General features: G+C 35.7%; 1 protein-coding gene across 9 annotated transcripts in view; it reads left to right on the top strand.

The window, feature by feature from the left end:
* Positions 1-15,774, top strand: part of TRPS1 (transcriptional repressor GATA binding 1) — a 261,204-nt gene extending 245,430 nt beyond the window's left edge. For all 9 annotated transcript variants that reach the window (XM_055287091.2, XM_055287093.2, XM_055287090.2 and 6 more), the window contains 2 exons: positions 5,875-5,997; positions 9,214-15,774. In XM_055287091.2, the coding sequence (XP_055143066.1) occupies positions 5,875-5,997; positions 9,214-10,275 (1,185 nt within the window). In that variant the 3' untranslated portion in view covers positions 10,276-15,774. The remainder of the gene's footprint in view (positions 1-5,874; positions 5,998-9,213) is intronic.
* Positions 15,775-18,403: the final 2,629 nt, after the last annotated feature.

Raw genomic sequence — 18,403 nt, 5'->3', positions numbered from 1 at the left:
ATTGTACCAGAAGCTTTGCTCATAACCATCTATGCATTTCGCTAACATGAATGTTGCAAAGACTTTTTGATATAATCAAATAAACACAGAAAATATTTAAAGAGTTAAAAATATTTGAGGTATATTCATACTAACATTACATAAATCAGATTTCAGATTGATTCGATTTAAAATGGCTAAGATATAAAACCATAAAAAATGTGAGTAAATATTCTGCCTATCAGGGCTTGTTATGTAGTTACGTGGTTTCAGTATGGTTCTTATTCATAGAAAATTATTGTAAAAGATCATTTCTTCACAAATTCCTTCACCAATGGAAACTTTTAATAACTTGAAGATGAATATCCATGTCTGTAAATGTTAAGCCACTTTAATAAATCATTCAATCAAATTTACTTCATGTTAATCAGATGAAATCAGTTCTTTTTCAGAATTGGAGATTTGGAAACCTTAAAATTTTTATATTTGGCTGGTCTTCAAATAATAAAATAAGGAATAAAAACAGCTGAACCAATTTAAAATTTTTAAAAAATGTCTTAAGTCATATCTGGGTTTCCTAACATGTATGCCAAGGCTCAGCTATTTATCAATGATACATAGCTGAATGAAGATTTAAGTCTCCCAAAAGCAAAATTTGAATTGGAAACTTAGAGAAAATTTCAACTATTGTAACCCACATGTTGGTGTTAGCCATGAACCTAAAGACAAAAGATGTTGTGTTTGTTTGTTTGTTTTAAATACTTAGTCATTATACTTATTGGTTTACTGTAAAGGAGAGGAAAAATTACATTGGATTTAAAGTGTATTTATGTTAAAAGATAGGTATGTCATTTTCTATTTCTATTTGGATGATTGTTCAGATCCATCACCTACATTGCTGTTGTGAAAATCAGTATTGTGACTATAATATTTGAAATACCAAAAGGGATCAAGTGCTCAAAAGACAGGCCAATTATCACTGAAAAGCATTTGCCAGGCAATCACTGGCTTTGAAACTCCTTGCAGTTAACTGTTTGTACCATTATTCATCCTTTTTCACATAGGAAATTACCAGCCAACGGAAATGGCCTGGAGACAACACAAATGCAACCTAAATTTTGCTGCTCAAGGCATTGAAAGAAAAGCAAACAATCATTTTCTCGAATTGTTGATTCCAGAATTTTTTCTGTAGAAATTTTTAGTTGAGCTGACTCATGTAGATTTGGGTTTTCGGCCAATCCTCCTTCACTCTTGCCCTCTGTTGAAGCCACGTAGATGTGGAAGGTGAACTTAGAGAAGTTCAGGGGCAGAGATTACAGCTACTCTTTGTGGCTTTACATGTGTGAGTGGGCAGTCTTCCCTCAGTCTGAGAGGAGAGAAAGTTTTGTGCTATATATGCCCCTCAGAAATGCCAGTTGGTGTTATCGGTTAGCTACTTATTCCTATCCTTTTTCCCTCCCAGCACTGATCTTATCCATATGACCCATAATTCTTCCCTCTCACGCACAAGGTGATAGAGGTACAAATTATTATTTCTTAAGACAGCTTGTGGGAAAAGGAGAAATTTATTATTTAAACATAAACAGACACAGATAGAACCATCAGCAATTTGTGACTATAATGATAGAGATAAAAGAGAGCTGCCCCCAGCACCTAGAAAGTACCTGGCATCAGCTCCTTCTCAAAAATACATATGGGCTGGGTGCGGTGGCTCACGCCTGTAATCCCAGCACTTTGGGAGGCAGAGGCGGGTGGATCACCTGAGGTCAGAAGTTGGAGACTAGCCTGGTCAGCATGGTGAAACCCGACCCCACTAAAAATACAAAAATTAGCCAGGCGTGGTGGCGGGCGTCTGTAATCCCAGCTACTCTGGAGGCTGAGACAGGAGAATCACTTGAACCCGGGAGGTGGAGGTGGCAGTGGGCCGAGATCGTGCCACTGCCCTCCAGCCTGGGCAACAGAGCAACACTCCGTCTCAAAAAAAAAAAGTGTGGAAAGTAGGAGTGGACAATGAATTTTCTTGATTATGTTTTCTACATCATCAACCATCTCTGCCCAACTCCAGATTAATTTGTCAGCCTGAATGGATGACATTTAAAAGGGATTTTAAAAAAACAAGCACTACTTTTTTTCCTAAAATTTTTTTTTTTTTAAATAACGATAGACATAGCAGGCGGGATTATTTTCAACTTTCTTAATGTTTAGCCTAACAGAGCACTGTCCTAGGTGCTTATTCCTTAGAATATTCAGTGACGATTAGGAAACAGGATTTCTGTCCTTAATAGGCTTACTGCAAAGGAGAGTGACAAAGTATTTTAAAACTGCCATGCAGGATAAAGTATGAATGAAATAAGGTCGTTAGTGCTTTTCTTTTTCTTTAAGTTAAAGCCAAGCTTTGTTTTTGAAAATAGGGCACAGGAGGCTTCTACTCTGCATTCCTTTGGTAACAGGCTGCTTCCCTGTCCTTGATTGGGCTAAGGATGTTGATAACTTCAAAGGAAATCCCTTACTGTGTCCTGCCAGGTTACAGTGTACACAGTGTGACCAGGTCAGGGCTTGCATCTGTATGGTGTTTTAGAAAGATGTGGTTCTGTAGTGACACAGTTCAGGACACTACCCACTTCTCCCACCTTCTCTACTGCTTCCAGAAATTTTAATTGCACCAAAAATAAGGTTCTACTAGGCTTACCAAAGTACTAAATTTGTTTAGATGGGAGGTAACTTCATGTGTGAAAGAATTTCTCACCTACCTCCCACTCTCCACCCCCATGCAAGCTTGCTCCTATTGAATTCTAGGTGTGAACACCTAGATATTTCACTCTGACTCAACTTTCCATTCTCATATTTGATAAGATTGGTATGAAAGAAACACATTGAACAATATCCAACCATATGCTTTAAGCATCTCTCAAATATTCAATAACAAGATTCAAGGGCTGAAAAATAACAAAATATTTTTCTCATACAAAAGAAATCACAGTTGAATCCTCTTGACAAATAGGATTTGAGCACCTACTACATCCCTGGCACTGTTTTAATTGCATCTATTAATCCACATAAGAATCACAGTAGCCGGGCGTGGTGGCTCACGCCTGTAATCCCAGCACTTTGGGAGGCCGAGGCAGGCAGATCACTTGAGATTGGGAGTTCGAGACCAGCCTGACCAAGGTAGAGAAACCCCATCTGTACTAAAAAATACAAAATTAGCTGGGCCTGGTGGCGCATGCCTGTAATCTCAGCTACTTGGGAGGCTGAGGCAGGAGAATTGCTTGAACCCGGGAGGTGGAGGTTGCAGTGAGCCGAGATCGTGCCATTGCACTCCAGCCTGGGTGAGTGAGACTCTGTCTCAAAAAAAAAAAAAAAAGAATCACAGTAGCTCACACTGTAAAGATCAGAGAACTTTAAGCATTGAAAGATTAAGTGACTTGCCCAGTGTTGTACCTGGCAAATGACAGAGACAGGTTTTGAATATCAGTGTTCTGGCACCTAAATCTGATTATTAACCTCCAAGCTCTACTGACTCTGAATAAGTGTATTCAAAGTACTCCTGATATATTTAAAATGTGATATGGTTTACCTAAAATATAGCAAACTATATTGGAGTCTAAGTGCTGCTTTTAAAGCAAGCTATGCTTTTGGAAACTAGTGCTGTAATTTCAGGATTTCCCCTCTAACTAATGAAAGGCATTCTCTTTGCAAGAGAATTAAGCACCAAATTGTGCAAGGGTTGAAACACTCACTGAAATCAGGATTACACCCACTTTGGCATGGTGTGTCAAGCACCCAGGGCATAAGGAAAGAAAAGCAGGCTGGAGTGAATGGTTACACATTCACATTTGAGCCTCAGCCATGTATGCGGGTTAGTTTCCAAATGGACATTTACATTGCCCTTGTGTGGATCAAGTTGGTGTTTATTTGCAAACATGTTATTTAGATCTAGGAAAATGGCAGGATAGCCCCAGGAAAGTTTCACAATTATAACCTAACTAGGCTCCCAGCCTACTTTGCATAAAGGGAGTCCCCAAAATGTTTGATAAACACAACTTCTAATAGTTCATTGATTTTGGGGGAAGCAGCAGTCCACTTTTGCAGTAGGCCCTCATTGGGACTTGCAGACTGACACCCAACATTTGTTATTGCTGTTATTGAGACTTAGAAACTCATGATACATTCCTGATCCAGAGTTGGGTGGGGGGAAGGAGAAAAAGAGGAGCCAGAGATTATCTTTGAAAATCTAGTTTTTATTACATCACCTAAAGTAGCACAACCTGCTACACTAATGAAATCGTGTTCTTGGTTTAAAAGGGCAATTGTTAGCCTGAATTTGTGCTCACTAAAAACATTCCCCCAATCTTGTTAAGTTATTGCTCTCATTTCAGATTTTTATGGCTGTGCAGCTTACCAGCCCTCATTTCTTTACGTTTCATTCATTTTCCTTGTATTGATGATTAATGGAGGATGTCGAATGTTAGAGTGAGCAGGCATCAGCAATTGCAAGATCATAATTAGTTTAGCTGACGAGGGCCTCTGATAGCACTTGCATCTGGATGGAAAAATTACCCTATAGGGAACTGGCTGCTCACCAGGTCTTTTTAGTGATACATTGTGAAACACCCGATGAATCAAATGCCCTTTCAATGCCAAGAAAGTGTTCCAGTCTTGAAGCCAAAATTATGTCTGCAGAAAGCTTTCCATTTGAAATGTATCAGAGTACAATTATAACCATTGTATTTTCTTGGCAGGGATACCACTCTTCTACAGTATGGACTTGAGTTAAATAAATTGCCTAAATTTTATGAATCCCTGAAATTTTGACTTATGGCACATGTAATATTTAATTTATAATAAAATTAGGTTCCAGCAAGACTTTTTCCACTCCTTATCTAACATGCATATTTTATCATTAAAGGGTTTGCTTCCTAGAGAAAGGAGAGCTGAACTGCAATTCAGGCTGTCTTTTTTTTTCTTTTTTTTTTCAGCAAGAGAATTCCATTTCCTGCCTGTTAGTATTTGTGCCTACAAACACAGCCTGACTTTTGTTTAAGTGAGAAGTTTAATGGAATCATTACTTGATAGCAAGAATGGAACAAGCAATACTAATTATCTAGTTTTAAATATTCTTAGGTTATTTTGAACCTGTTGATTACAAAACTCAGGCCACTAGAATCAATTTGTATTTGGAAACGCTTGTGATTTCCAAGTCTAAGTCAAATAAAATAAATAAATAGCCATTGAAGGGTCTATGTTGCCTGACTTAAGTGGGCACCTCATAAGGGTTCTCATTAGTAATACTGTACTTTTAATTGGCTGAAGTTTCTACAAACCCTCTCATGTTTGAGGAATAGAGGAATCTTTCAGATTTTACAATTGCAAACGAAAGACCAGAATTGAGTGTCTTATATTCTCTTACTACTTACGTTACATGAATGACATACAAAAACACACAAATCAAGTTTAATTTTAAATGATTTACATTTATTCCAAACTTGACTATATTTTAAAGCTCAGGTAGCATGTGCTTCTCCTTTCCAAAGTGTATTAAACATATTGCCATGTTCTGTCTTTTTGACTTGTGTTTTGACACTTTTAAAAGGTATATTTTAGGGTTCAGCATTTAGGAGTCATCATTAAAACCATAAAACCCAAAGTTCAAAAAGTTAAAGCTGTTTCTGTGAAAAGCCTTTGGTGTTCCACACACCTCATCCATCACTGTAGGGTTAATTATAATGAAAATCAGTGGTGCCTATTAAACACAATTGAACCTGACCTCATTATGGGCAGTGTGGTTTTATACTGTCATTGTTGCTAGTTTAAAGACAAAACTCCTGGGTTGATTTGGTCTAACTCCACTGATCATGTGACTCACCTCTGACCTTGGTTTTTTTCCCGTTTCAGAGGCGTAGAGGCTCTGGTGTTTTTTGTGCCAATTGCCTGACCACAAAGACCTCTCTCTGGCGAAAGAATGCAAATGGCGGATATGTATGCAACGCGTGTGGCCTCTACCAGAAGCTTCACTCGGTAAGAACTTGTTCCACTCTTTCAGGAAAAGCTTTATAAAGCAGTGTTGGCCTGGTCTGTGGTGTGATAAGTCCCATTCCCTGGCTTGCAGTGCCTGCCCCCGCAGGGTTGTTTAATACAATCACTTTGAGTGCACATGTGATTTATGGTGAAGGGGGCTTAGATGTGATGGGGAGATAGGTTTGAGGTCATTAGTAATGCATTATGCTTCTTTTGATATAAAAGAAGAAAATGATTGATTTCTGGGAACTTCACAGCAGATAGTTGAACTAATGGTTATCAGAATTCAATGAGAAAATTTTTAGAAGTTTCAGAAATATGCAAAATGTTTTAAAAAATGAAAAAAGGACTCTTTCATGTTCAGTATAAAATATAAGGCAGGGAAAGAATTCATATTTTCTAATTTACCTTCGGAATTCGCAAGTGTTATCTTGACCGCTTTAGGGGCTGGAGGGGCACATTTCGGAAGGACAGTTCTGAACTGAACTAGGATCAGAGAATATCACATGAATCTCCACAGTGCCTTCAGTGGGTATTTCAATGCGGTATCTGAAGTTCTGAATAGCACACACGCCAGGGTAGAGTAAGGTGCAAAGATACTTTGTCTTTTAAGATCTCCAGCTGGCTTTGACTCACGGAGGTTCTTTGAATTACTTTTCCTCAAATTTTAGTTAGAATTCTGTAATAAAATTAAAACTCACAAATCCTCCATCTGAATATGGATTTGACTTACTGAAGGATTTTTTTTTTTAGTTTAGAAAGTTCATCTGCTGACAAGAGCTGACTTTAAAATAGGAATCCCCCATTTAGTAAACAAAAATTTATTTCCCTGTGCCTTTTTCATTTCGTTTGGCATTTTACCATAGCTCTTAACACAAGCCAGTGAATACATTATGGCTACAGGGAATACAATTTTAGACAAAATGTTCTCATATATGGACCATTGGAAGCACTTTTTAAAAATGCATGCTGCTAACAATACTAACTGGCAGTAAACTGTAAAAACTTTGGTTATTAGCATGTAGCAAGTAGAAAGATTCCACCCCCAACCACATACCAACTTATTTTTTTTTAACCTTCACTATTTAAGCATAGCAATAAGTTTCTATTTAATGGGAACTGACATTAATGATTTTAATTGAACTCTGGCCAATCATAGGCCAAAAATTAATTAAAATACTGCTCTGCCAGATTATGGTAACTTAACCACTGAGATATAAACTAAACTATTTTCTAAAAATTATTTTAATATTCATCTGTCCAGAGGTAAGATGTTTTCAGTTTTGAGGTTTTTTTAAAAACCATACATTGAAATACATAAAGGTTATGTTCACATTTCATGTCAAAAACTTACACAAAAGTTATGACAGTTTAAAAAAGGAATTTATGCAAATTTCCAGTTTCTTTACAGTATATAAATTAAATAATGCATATGTTTATAATGCTAATATGAACTCTTTGTAAACCTGGATATTCTGAGCAAAAGAAATGCACATGGCATAACTAAGCTATGTTGCATTTTCTTTCTTAAACTAACAATGAATTGTCAATAACAAGTGTGTTATCTTTCTTCACTTGGAAATATGTTTGTAACAACAGAAATGTTCCAAAAAGGATTTATAGTTGTACTTATTTAAGATATAAGAGGTACTCCCTTGCACCTAGAAGTGTATCACTTCTAGGAATAATTTACAAATTACATTTATATTTATGTTCATTTTTAAATTTATATCATATTTATATTATGTTTATGAATATTTGTTTATATTTAAAATTTTATAATTTATAAAATTATACGTTATATACACATAATGTATAATTTATAAAGTTAAATTTATAAATTATATTTACATTTATAGTCATGTTTTATGTGGAAATTATTTTCTGATTTCAGTGATCTTTTAGAAAAATCAGACTTTAGCCCATTTAAAGATTATCCTAAATTTTTAACCTATAAATACGCATTAATTTATCGGACTGATTCCTTTGATTTTGTACATCAAAGAGCTCCAACTGCAAGTAAAGTTTTTATTATAGTCTTATCCATGGATTTAAGTCATATTATATAAATACCTGTTGAACATGTCCATAAATACCAATCATGTAATGTTTAAGCTAAACAAAATACTTAAGCTGAATGAAAGTTAGCACTTACTTTAAGTAAAGAGTAGAATGACAGATCAGATATTTAAACCAAAGCTACACATGAATTAAGAATTTCAACACAAAACTAATGCTTCACCTATTAACAAGTAAAGTCTTACATCACAAATATAAAATATTATTAAAGAGAGAAGTAGAAATGAGAAGAAAAAAAAATCCCTCTATATTGCTTTGATAACCTGATACCTTTCCTCACAATTCTGTTGGTTTATCCTTGATTATTTATGCTCTGATATTAATATTTTATATCCAATTATTTAGAAGCACGCATGTATTAGTTGCTTAGGTTTCCATAACAAAATACCATAAACTGGGTGGCTTTAAACAGCCGAAATTTATGTTTTCACATTCTGAAGGCTAGAAATCTGAGATCAGGTTCCAGCATAGTTGGATTCTGAGGAGGGCTCGCTTCCTTACTAAGCCACCTTCTATCTGTGCCCTCACATAGTGGAGAGAGATCTCTTTCTCTTCCTCTTCTCATAAGGCCACAGCCCCACTGGATTAGGGCCCCACCCTTACAACCTCATTTAACTTTAATTTCCTACTAAGGACCCTGTCTCCAGACACAGTCACACTGTGGTTTAGGGCTTCAGCATATAAACTTATTCTGACTATAGCAATGTGTAATTTTTCCACTGTTGTCAATATGTATCTCCTGTGTTACTCTCATATGCTGGCATTTTAGTGCACAACTCAAAAATTGAAAAAAATATTTCAGAAAAATCACATCTCTTCAAGTAACTTTCTACACAGTTTCATCACTAAATGATGCAATCTCAAAATCTGTTGCATTTGGAGAGGTTATTTTCAAGTAGATTAAAGTTTTCAGTCCCCCCTGCAAAGATGGACATGATTTAATTAGGCTAAAATAGTGCACTTTGGTTACTTCCTCTGATCCTGCTTAGGGCAAAAGGAGGAGATTTAGTAAATCTACAGCAGAAAGCCTATCCCTGCTTTGAACTTAAGCATGGTTTATATTTGTGAGGAATTTTTAATGCATTTTAATGTATTTTTTAATGTTTTCCTTTTATGTATTGTATGTGTTCTCTGCAGACTCCCAGGCCTTTAAACATCATTAAACAAAACAACGGTGAGCAGATTATTAGGAGGAGAACAAGAAAGCGCCTTAACCCAGAGGCACTTCAGGCTGAGCAGCTCAACAAACAGCAGAGGGGCAGCAATGAGGAGCAAGTCAATGGAAGCCCATTAGAGAGGAGGTCAGAAGATCATCTAACTGAAAGTCACCAGAGAGAAATTCCGCTCCCCAGCCTAAGTAAATACGAAGCCCAGGGTTCATTGACTAAAAGCCATTCTGCTCAGCAGCCAGTCCTGGTCAGCCAAACTCTGGATATTCACAAAAGGATGCAACCTTTGCACATTCAGATAAAAAGTCCTCAGGAAAGTACTGGAGATCCAGGAAATAGTTCATCCATATCTGAAGGGAAAGGAAGTTCTGAGAGAGGCAGTCCTATAGAAAAGTACATGAGACCTGCAAAACACCCAAATTATTCACCACCAGGCAGCCCTATTGAAAAGTACCAGTACCCACTTTTTGGACTTCCCTTTGTACATAATGACTTCCAGAGTGAAGCTGATTGGCTGCGGTTCTGGAGTAAATATAAGCTCTCCATTCCTGGGAATCCGCACTACTTGAGTCACGTGCCTGGCCTACCAAATCCTTGCCAAAACTATGTGCCTTATCCCACCTTCAATCTGCCTCCTCATTTTTCAGCTGTTGGATCAGACAATGACATTCCTCTAGATTTGGCGATCAAGCATTCCAGACCTGGGCCAACTGCAAACGGTGCCTCCAAGGAGAAAACGAAGGCACCACCAAATGTAAAAAATGAAGGTCCCTTGAATGTAGTAAAAACAGAGAAAGTTGATAGAAGTACTCAAGATGAACTTTCAACAAAATGTGTGCACTGTGGCATTGTCTTTCTGGATGAAGTGATGTATGCTTTGCATATGAGTTGCCACGGTGACAGTGGACCTTTCCAGTGCAGCATATGCCAGCATCTTTGCACGGACAAATATGACTTCACAACACATATCCAGAGGGGCCTGCATAGGAACAATGCACAAGTGGAAAAAAATGGAAAACCTAAAGAGTAAAACCTTAGCACTTAGCACAATTAAATAGAAATAGGTTTTCTTGATGGGAATTCAATAGCTTGTAATGTCTTATGAAGACCTATTAAAAAAATACTTCATAGAGCCTGCCTTATCCAACATGAAATTCACTTCTTTTATTATTCTTTCTTTTGATGAGTAGGTTACCAAGATTAAAAAGTGAGATAAATGGTCAATGAGAAAGAATGGCAGATGGTAAACAATCACTTTTTAAAACCTGTTAAGTCAAAACCATCTTGGCTAATATGTACTGGGGAAATAATCCAGAAGAGATATCACCAGACTAGAATTAATATATTTATAAAGAAAGAGGCCAAAACTGTCTAGAATTCGAAAGCGTTTACATATTATTATACTAAAGCAGTACTGGACTGGCCATTGGACCATTTGTTCCAAAACCCATGAATTGTTGCCTAAATTTATAATTATCATGAAACCCTAGGCAGAGGAGGAGAAATTGAAGAAAAATGGCGCCCTCGCAATTTAGTCTTCTCTCACTGGCCATGTTTCAGATTTTGACCTAGAAATGCGAGCTGTGGTTAGGCTTGGTTAGAGTGCAGCAAGAAACATGACAGATGGTGGCACGCTGTTTTTAGCCAGCCCTGCCTGTACATACACATGCACACCCTCTCTGATATTTTTGTCCTTTAGATGTTCAAATACTCAGTAGTCCTTTTGTTTGCAGTTTGGATTCATCTTGTCCACACATGTACCCATTTTAAAAAACAATGTCCTCGATGCTTCCGTAGTAATTTCATTTTAGCCAGGTATTTCTTTCTTGTGTGTGATGAACCAGTATGGATTTGCTTTTCTAAGCCTCCTGTTGGTTACTGATCTCACTGGGCACATTATAACTAAAGGAATCCCCTCAATTCAAAAGCATAGATGGATACAAATGTCAGACCATGGGTTTAATTTGTTTAAAACACATGGCATTTCTTCACAAGGTAACCTGCTGTATTTATTTATTTTCTTTTGGTTAAATATAATTTCCAAACTTTGTGGTCAGGCAGCGTCTAAGGTTATGTTACCACAGACTGACAGTTGGTATATGTACCAGCCAATCCCTTCATTAAATGTATACAGATTTAGTTAAGTAGCATTAAATAGGATTCTTAGAAGTATGTCCTCATAGAACTTTTAATACTTAAGGCTTTGTAAAAACTATCCATGAAGGGAAAGCTCCTCAGCATAACTGCTCAGGGAAATAGGGCTAAATAACTGAACATTAAATAATTGGTTAAAGGTGCTGTTAGTCGAGCCTCAATGCTTGCTACAAGGATGTATGTACAAGGACTGACTTTAATAATTTGCATTATATTGTCCCAACCAGTAGTTTATTTTTTGCCACGGAGATGTAGAAGATATTACAAGCTACTGGATGCACTGTCAGATTAACTTATTTCATTAAAGAAGTTGGGAGAACAAATAGGAAAAAAAAACTTATTTTTCTAGTAAATATTAATGTATTACATTTCAAATAATGGTGCCTGACATATTGAATAATTATTTTCTACAGTGTACGTATGCAACAAAGATATTCCATCATGCATTAGAGTCAGTTCTGGCTCTGCCTAGCTGTTTACATTTGCAAATGTAGCAAACAAGGTAATGAAGCAACTATTTCTATTGCAGTAGATATCCTTTTGTGTGTGTGTGTGTGTGCATTAAAGTTGTAAACGGTAACATGAAACAAATGAAAGTTCTTGCTATAATGGTATGGAAAACAAGAAGGAAATGAAAATATTTTTATGCCTACTTAGGAAAAAAAGGGTAGCACTATTCATTCCAAGTACTTTTTTTTTTAATTTTTAAGCTCTTAACTCACATTGTTATGCTTAAGATGATAAACATATATCCTCTTTTTATTGCTTTGTCTATGTTTCATATGAAACATTTCAGAAATTATTTTGATAAGTGTTGCTGGAATCTGCAACGCTGATGTTTTTATTGCATTCTGTAGTCGCATTTGCACTCCATTTTTACATTAATTCGCAGTTGCTTTGTATGGTTTTGTTTTGTTTGGGTTTTGTTTCTTTTTCACAGTGCCGGGTCTTCGTTTCTTAAAGTTGGATGGCAGGTAGAGTTCAACCAGTTCATGACTGTTGTAGCGAATGAAGTTAAAAAAATGTCTTTCTGATGTTGTGTTGTCATTTTCATTCTTGCATTTTTTTGTTTGCATATTAAAAAAAAGAGAAAAGAGAAAGCAAGAGACAGAAATCAGGACTAAGTCCTCTGCTTCAGTTTCATTGTTAACGGGCCTTATTCTGATCTCACCTGTCGCGTAGCTCTAATATTCACATAAACTGAAATAAAGAAGTGGAATGAGGAGCTTTGACATTCAAATTATGTGATGTAATTTATCTTCCTTAGGAATTTTGATGGATACATCTCAAAATATATAGCCAGACTTGAGAGGTGACAATTAAAGATCTAAAAAAGAGAGGAGATTCCCCCAAACAACAATATTTAATTTTCTTAGTAAAAAGAATAACAAAATGCATCATGGCAATCCTTAAGCAACATTATCTATGTAGACTGCTTAAATCAGCAAAACACCAGAAGTTTGGTTAACTTGGGCAATATGACAAGTATTACTTTTTGGGCAAAACTACTCATTAAGCAATTTCTCTAGTGTATCGGACACAAATAGGTTCTTTATTTTTGGCCTGTATGCCTTTTTATTTTCATTCAATTTTTTTTTTTCTCAGACAGACATAGTAGTAATGACTAGCATTGGAAAATACATATCACTATTCTTGGAACATTTATGGTCAGTCTACTTTTTAGTAGAATATTTTTGGATAGCATTGACATGATCTTATTCCATACTTCTTTATTATTGATAATTTTATTTTCATTTTTGCTTTCATTATTATACATATTTTGGTGGAGAAGAGGTTGGGCTTTTTTAAAAGAGACAAAAATTTATTATAACACTAAACACTCCTTATTTTTTTTACTTATTAAAGCCTTTATTCCATCTCTCAAGATATAAAATTTATTTTTTTAATTTAAGATTTCTGAATTATTTTATCTTAAATTGTGATTTTAAATGAGCTATTATGGTACGGAACCTTTTTTTAATGAGGAATTTCATGATGATTTAGGAATTTTCTCTCTTGGAAAAGGCTTCCCCTGTGATGAAAACGATGTGCCAGCTAAAATTGTGTGCCATTTAAAAACTGAAAATCTTTTAAAATTATTTGTCTATGTTCTAAATTGAGCTTTGGATCAAACTTTAGGCCAGGACCAGCTCATGCGTTCTCACTCTTCCTTTTCTCACTCTTTCTCTCGTCACTCACCTCTGTATTCATTCTGTTGTTTGGGATAGAAAAATCATAAAGAGCCAACCCACCTCAGAACGTTGTGGATTGAGAGAGACACTACATGACTCCAAGTATATGAGAAAAGGACAGAGCTCTAACTGATAACTCTGTAGTTCAAAAGGAAAAGAGTATGCCCAATTCTCTCTACATGACATATTGAGATATTTTTTTAATCAACTTTTAAGATAGTGATGTTCTGTTCTAAACTTCTGTTTTAGTAAAGGTAGATTTTTAGAAAACAAGCATGGGGATTCTTTTCTAAGGTAATATTAATGAGAAGGGAAAAAAGTATCTTTAACAGCTCTTTGTTGAAGCCTGTGGTAGCACATTATGTTTATAATTGCACATGTGCACATAATCTATTATGATCCAATGCAAATACAGCTCCAAAAATATTAAATGTATATATATTTTAAAATGCCTGAGGAAATACATTTTTCTTAATAAACTGAAGAGTCTCAGTATGGCTATTAAAATAATTATTAGCCTCCTGCTGTGTGGCTGCAAAACATCACAAAGTGACCGGTCTTGAGACCTGTGAACTGCTGCCTGTTTAGTAAATAAAATTAATGCATTTCTAGAGGGGGAATATCTGCCATCCAGTGGTGGAAATGTGGCGTAAAGAAGCTGGTGGTCTGCTTCTGTGCTGTATGCCAGCCTTTTGCCTTAAGTTGAGAGGAGCTCAACTTTAGCTACTGTCTTTGGGTTGAGAGCCATGGCAAAAAAAAAGAAAAAAAAATCAAGGCATCTTTGGTGAGCCAGTAAGGTGAAAGCTTGCTGACTGTCCAAGGCACAAGAGAAAATTGAGGAATTGAAATGCAACCTGAGTATCAAACTAAATATTCTAACCAAAGGTGGGTACTGTTAGGTGGAATTCTATCAGCAGGCAACTGCAAATGAGAAGAAGATAGAAGGACGCCCGTCGGGACTCTGGAGGGCAGTGTTATTTTCCCAAAGAAAGACCTGGCCAAGGGCAGAGGCATGTATTCTTTGCAGAGCACTTCCTTTTGGTTTTTCAATACTGTCTCATAGACAGTGGGCTTACGTGTTCCTGATAGTGCTGCAGTTGCTTAGAAACATCCCAGTTAATTGCAGTAATTAGAACTTCTGGAATATGCTAGGTCAGAAGTAAGTGAAGTCAGGGATGAAGAAAATGTGAAATTCAAGAGTAATCCACACGTGAGAAACTAGACGATGTACATTCATGTGTTCTCTTGAAAGGAAAGGGAGAGCTGTAAGCTTCACTCTGTCCTACACCAGAGAAAAGCAGGAATAACTTTACCGTGGAAATAATGTTTAGTTTTTATCAGAGAAAATGGTCCTTCTAGAGCATAGAGTCCCAAAACTCAATTCTGATTTTCCCCTGGTTTTTTTTTTTTTTTTTCAAGATACGAACTGCAGCATATCACTTTTCCTTTTTGTGCCTCAGGTTCCTCAGCTGTAAAATTGAAAAAATATATATTAATAATATTATTAATAATAATAATGGTAACGTAGTACTTGTTTGTAAAGCACTTTGAGATCCTTGGTTGAAAGGCACCACAGGAGTGCCAAGTATTATTATGTGGCCAAGGGGGTTATTTAAACTGTCAGTTCCCAAAGGCCAGGAAAGGTTGGGGTCATTTTTCTTAAAGATGAGCTGTAAATATCAACTAGGCAGCCAATAGTGTTGACTATGAAGATGCAAAACTATTACTAGGCTGATAAAACCATAGTTTCTTAATGGCTACCAATAAGGCAAATATCACAACAATAAATGCCAGATTTCTTAAGGTGGACTATTTGACAACCACATGGAAAATTTCGGGGGAGGCATGCGGGGGGAACATCTCAAAATGCCAATGTAAAATTTAACTTAAACAGCAATATTCACCAGCAGAAAATGTCGTTCATATGGAATGATTTCATGTTGCTAAGAAAAAGAATTCAATTTGTAGTCCTGATTTGAATACTAGAATGTTGGCTATAATAGTTCTGTTCTTACAACACATGAAATTTTTTCGTTTTATTTTATTTTGTTTTCATAGTGCATGTTCATTTCTACTCACAAACATGTTCTTGGTGTATTTCTTATGCAAACAATCTTCAGGCAGCAAAGATGTCTGTTACATCTAAACTTGAATAATAAAGTTTTACCACCAGTTACACATAACGGCGTTGGTATGGTTTATATGGATTCACTTTCATCCGTCTAGCAATAGGAAATACAGATCATTGTAATATATATATATATATATATATATATACAGGCTCTGCTGAATTGAAATGGTGAAATCAAATCACCATTCTAAAAAATTATTACTTATATTGATAAAGCCTGGATTCTCTCAACTTGTTTTGTTTTGCTTTGCTTTTTTTCTTTAACCAATCAATCTCTTATTGATAGATTTTGTGTAAAAAGATATATACTAGTTTCTTCAGAAAGATTAACAATAAAAATTGTGTTTATTTCAAAAACATTCATTGAGTATCAAATATTGAGTGTTGAGTATTGGGTAATGATTATGTTACGATACGTAAAAACTCTTTAACTTTGAATTTGGTATACTCGTGAATATGATGCAATTCCTAATCATCTCAAAAAGTTTAAATTAATATATCAAATATCTTGTTTGGTTAAAATCAAATTAATCGGAGCAAGTTCCCTGAAAGATGACTTTGAAAGAGAAATGAGGCAGAACAGATCCAGATAGGAAAGGACGTTGGGAAGACTCACCTGCATGTTTTTAACCAGAAGGAAAAATACAGAAAGACAACATAAAGTATATAAATAATTGATTGCTTCAGAAGATTTGCTTGGAGAGTTTAAAATAATTAGTATCTCCCCTCATTATACAATCTTCATTTCTCATTTTTGGGAGCCCAAATTAAGGAACAAATCCTTCTAATTATTTTTTTTTCTTTTTTCCCTTTTTCTTTCCATGTTTTGAAAATAGCAGAGAGTCTTTGAGGGGCTTTCATAACGGCAATGCCCTTGTTTTGCAGCTGGAGGCAATGTTCTCTAGATAAGAGTGTAATAATAGCATTTAATGTGATATACTTCCTTCTGTAGAACTTGATTCTTGTGTCAAGGACCACCCTTCAGATAAAGAATACACATGATCTCACCCAGGACTGTCAGAACCCCATTAGAGGAGGAATATGTAGCCATCAGCTATTTACCCTTGTTTGAGGGGAGAGAAGTGAGTGAGTCATCGTTGTCACCCTGCTCTCACCTCTGGGTCTTCCATCTCTGTGTGGACAGAGCAGGGGTCCAGAAAAGGAACATACAAGGACACAAAGGAATAGGCAAGTAGCCTCCATGGTTACAGCCAGCCGGTAGAGACTTTGGGAACTGGAGAGCTCATTCTGCGTGTATAATGGTAGTCTTTCTTCAGCCCTAAGTATTTGCGAAGGGAGAATGCTTAACTTGGGTTTGCCAGATTTTCAGTTTTTAATAAAAACTGGACAAAGGGAATTTTATATGTAATCTAAGTTTTAAATGTTAGTTACTTACTTTTTTTTTTAATACTACAAGCTGAACAAAACACTTGTTCAGAATAAATACCACCAGTAGATTGCCATAGTATGACCCCTGGAGTTTGAACAATAGTGAACTCTGATAACTAGCAAGGTGGAAATTGGGCAAATGGCTGAGGTTAGTTGTTTTTCCTCTGGGTTTTGTCTTGGGTTGCAGTCTATCTCCAGCTCTACCAGGAAACCCAGCAGAATCATGGCTGTAGCACCTGTCTGATTCATTCGGAGCCAAATTTGCTCAAGACTAAGAACATTGGCACAGAAGAGAAATAAATCCTATTTTTTCAGCATATTGCAAATTACTTTGTATTCTATTCTTCATCTTTGTAACCCCAAGTAGAGTTGTGTTGTTTTTAAAACATACTGATATGAACAAATTTACCCTTTCATGAACAAAGAAATGTCAAAAACTATTAAAAGTAGCTGGAATTAATATTTGGCAATGCCCAAGATGCCCTTATAGTCCTCTCCAAGTCATATTTTAGAGTGAAAATACCAGGGGTAGAAAACTAAATAGAACAATAGATAGAAGGAAGGAGTTTTTCATGTCAGAGTTGATCATATTAATGAATTAAAAAACAATTTGTATACAAAATAAGAAATTTTATGATGAAATCTTATTTCTAGTTTTATAATACTGTTATCTAATACATTCAGGATGTCAGTAGTCCTAAGACCATCTTTCATAAATGTAGTATTTATATAAAATACTTACGTGAAGCAACAGCTGGTTCTTCTCTCTACTTACTGCTTAATAAAAACAAGCAGAAAACATTAACAAATATAATAGAAATTGCTTAAGCTATTTCCATAAATAGAAAGTTAATTTCCAAGTTAAAACTACACAAGCACTAAACTGTAAGAAGTTTCCCAGGGATATTTATGAACCCAAACCCATGAATACATCACAGACTTTTTCTCAGAATATGTACCACCTCTGATGTGAAAGCAAAGCCTGCCATCACCATGATTACACACTAGTTTTTAAAGTTAATATAGCATAGAACTGACAGTATTTTCTTCAGAGCTTAAATTTCCTTAGATATTTTCTTTCTACATAGTAAGTACTACTCAATGTAATTGATGTATCCTTAAAAGAATATATATATAGCAGTGATTTTGCAAAGCATGAATTGTTATCATCATGATGGTGTATTTTCTATAATTATATTTTTACAATTACCTTGATGATTTCTTCCTCTAGTGAAATCAGCATTGCTACTATTTTGTTATTCATTGGTAATACTATATAGTACAAACCCAGG

This window comes from Symphalangus syndactylus, chromosome 7 (assembly GCF_028878055.3).
Source record: "Symphalangus syndactylus isolate Jambi chromosome 7, NHGRI_mSymSyn1-v2.1_pri, whole genome shotgun sequence".
Lineage (NCBI taxonomy): Eukaryota > Metazoa > Chordata > Mammalia > Primates > Hylobatidae > Symphalangus > Symphalangus syndactylus.
The sequence above is the reverse complement of the archived record's forward strand: the minus strand, read 5'-3'. Positions and strand labels throughout refer to the sequence as shown.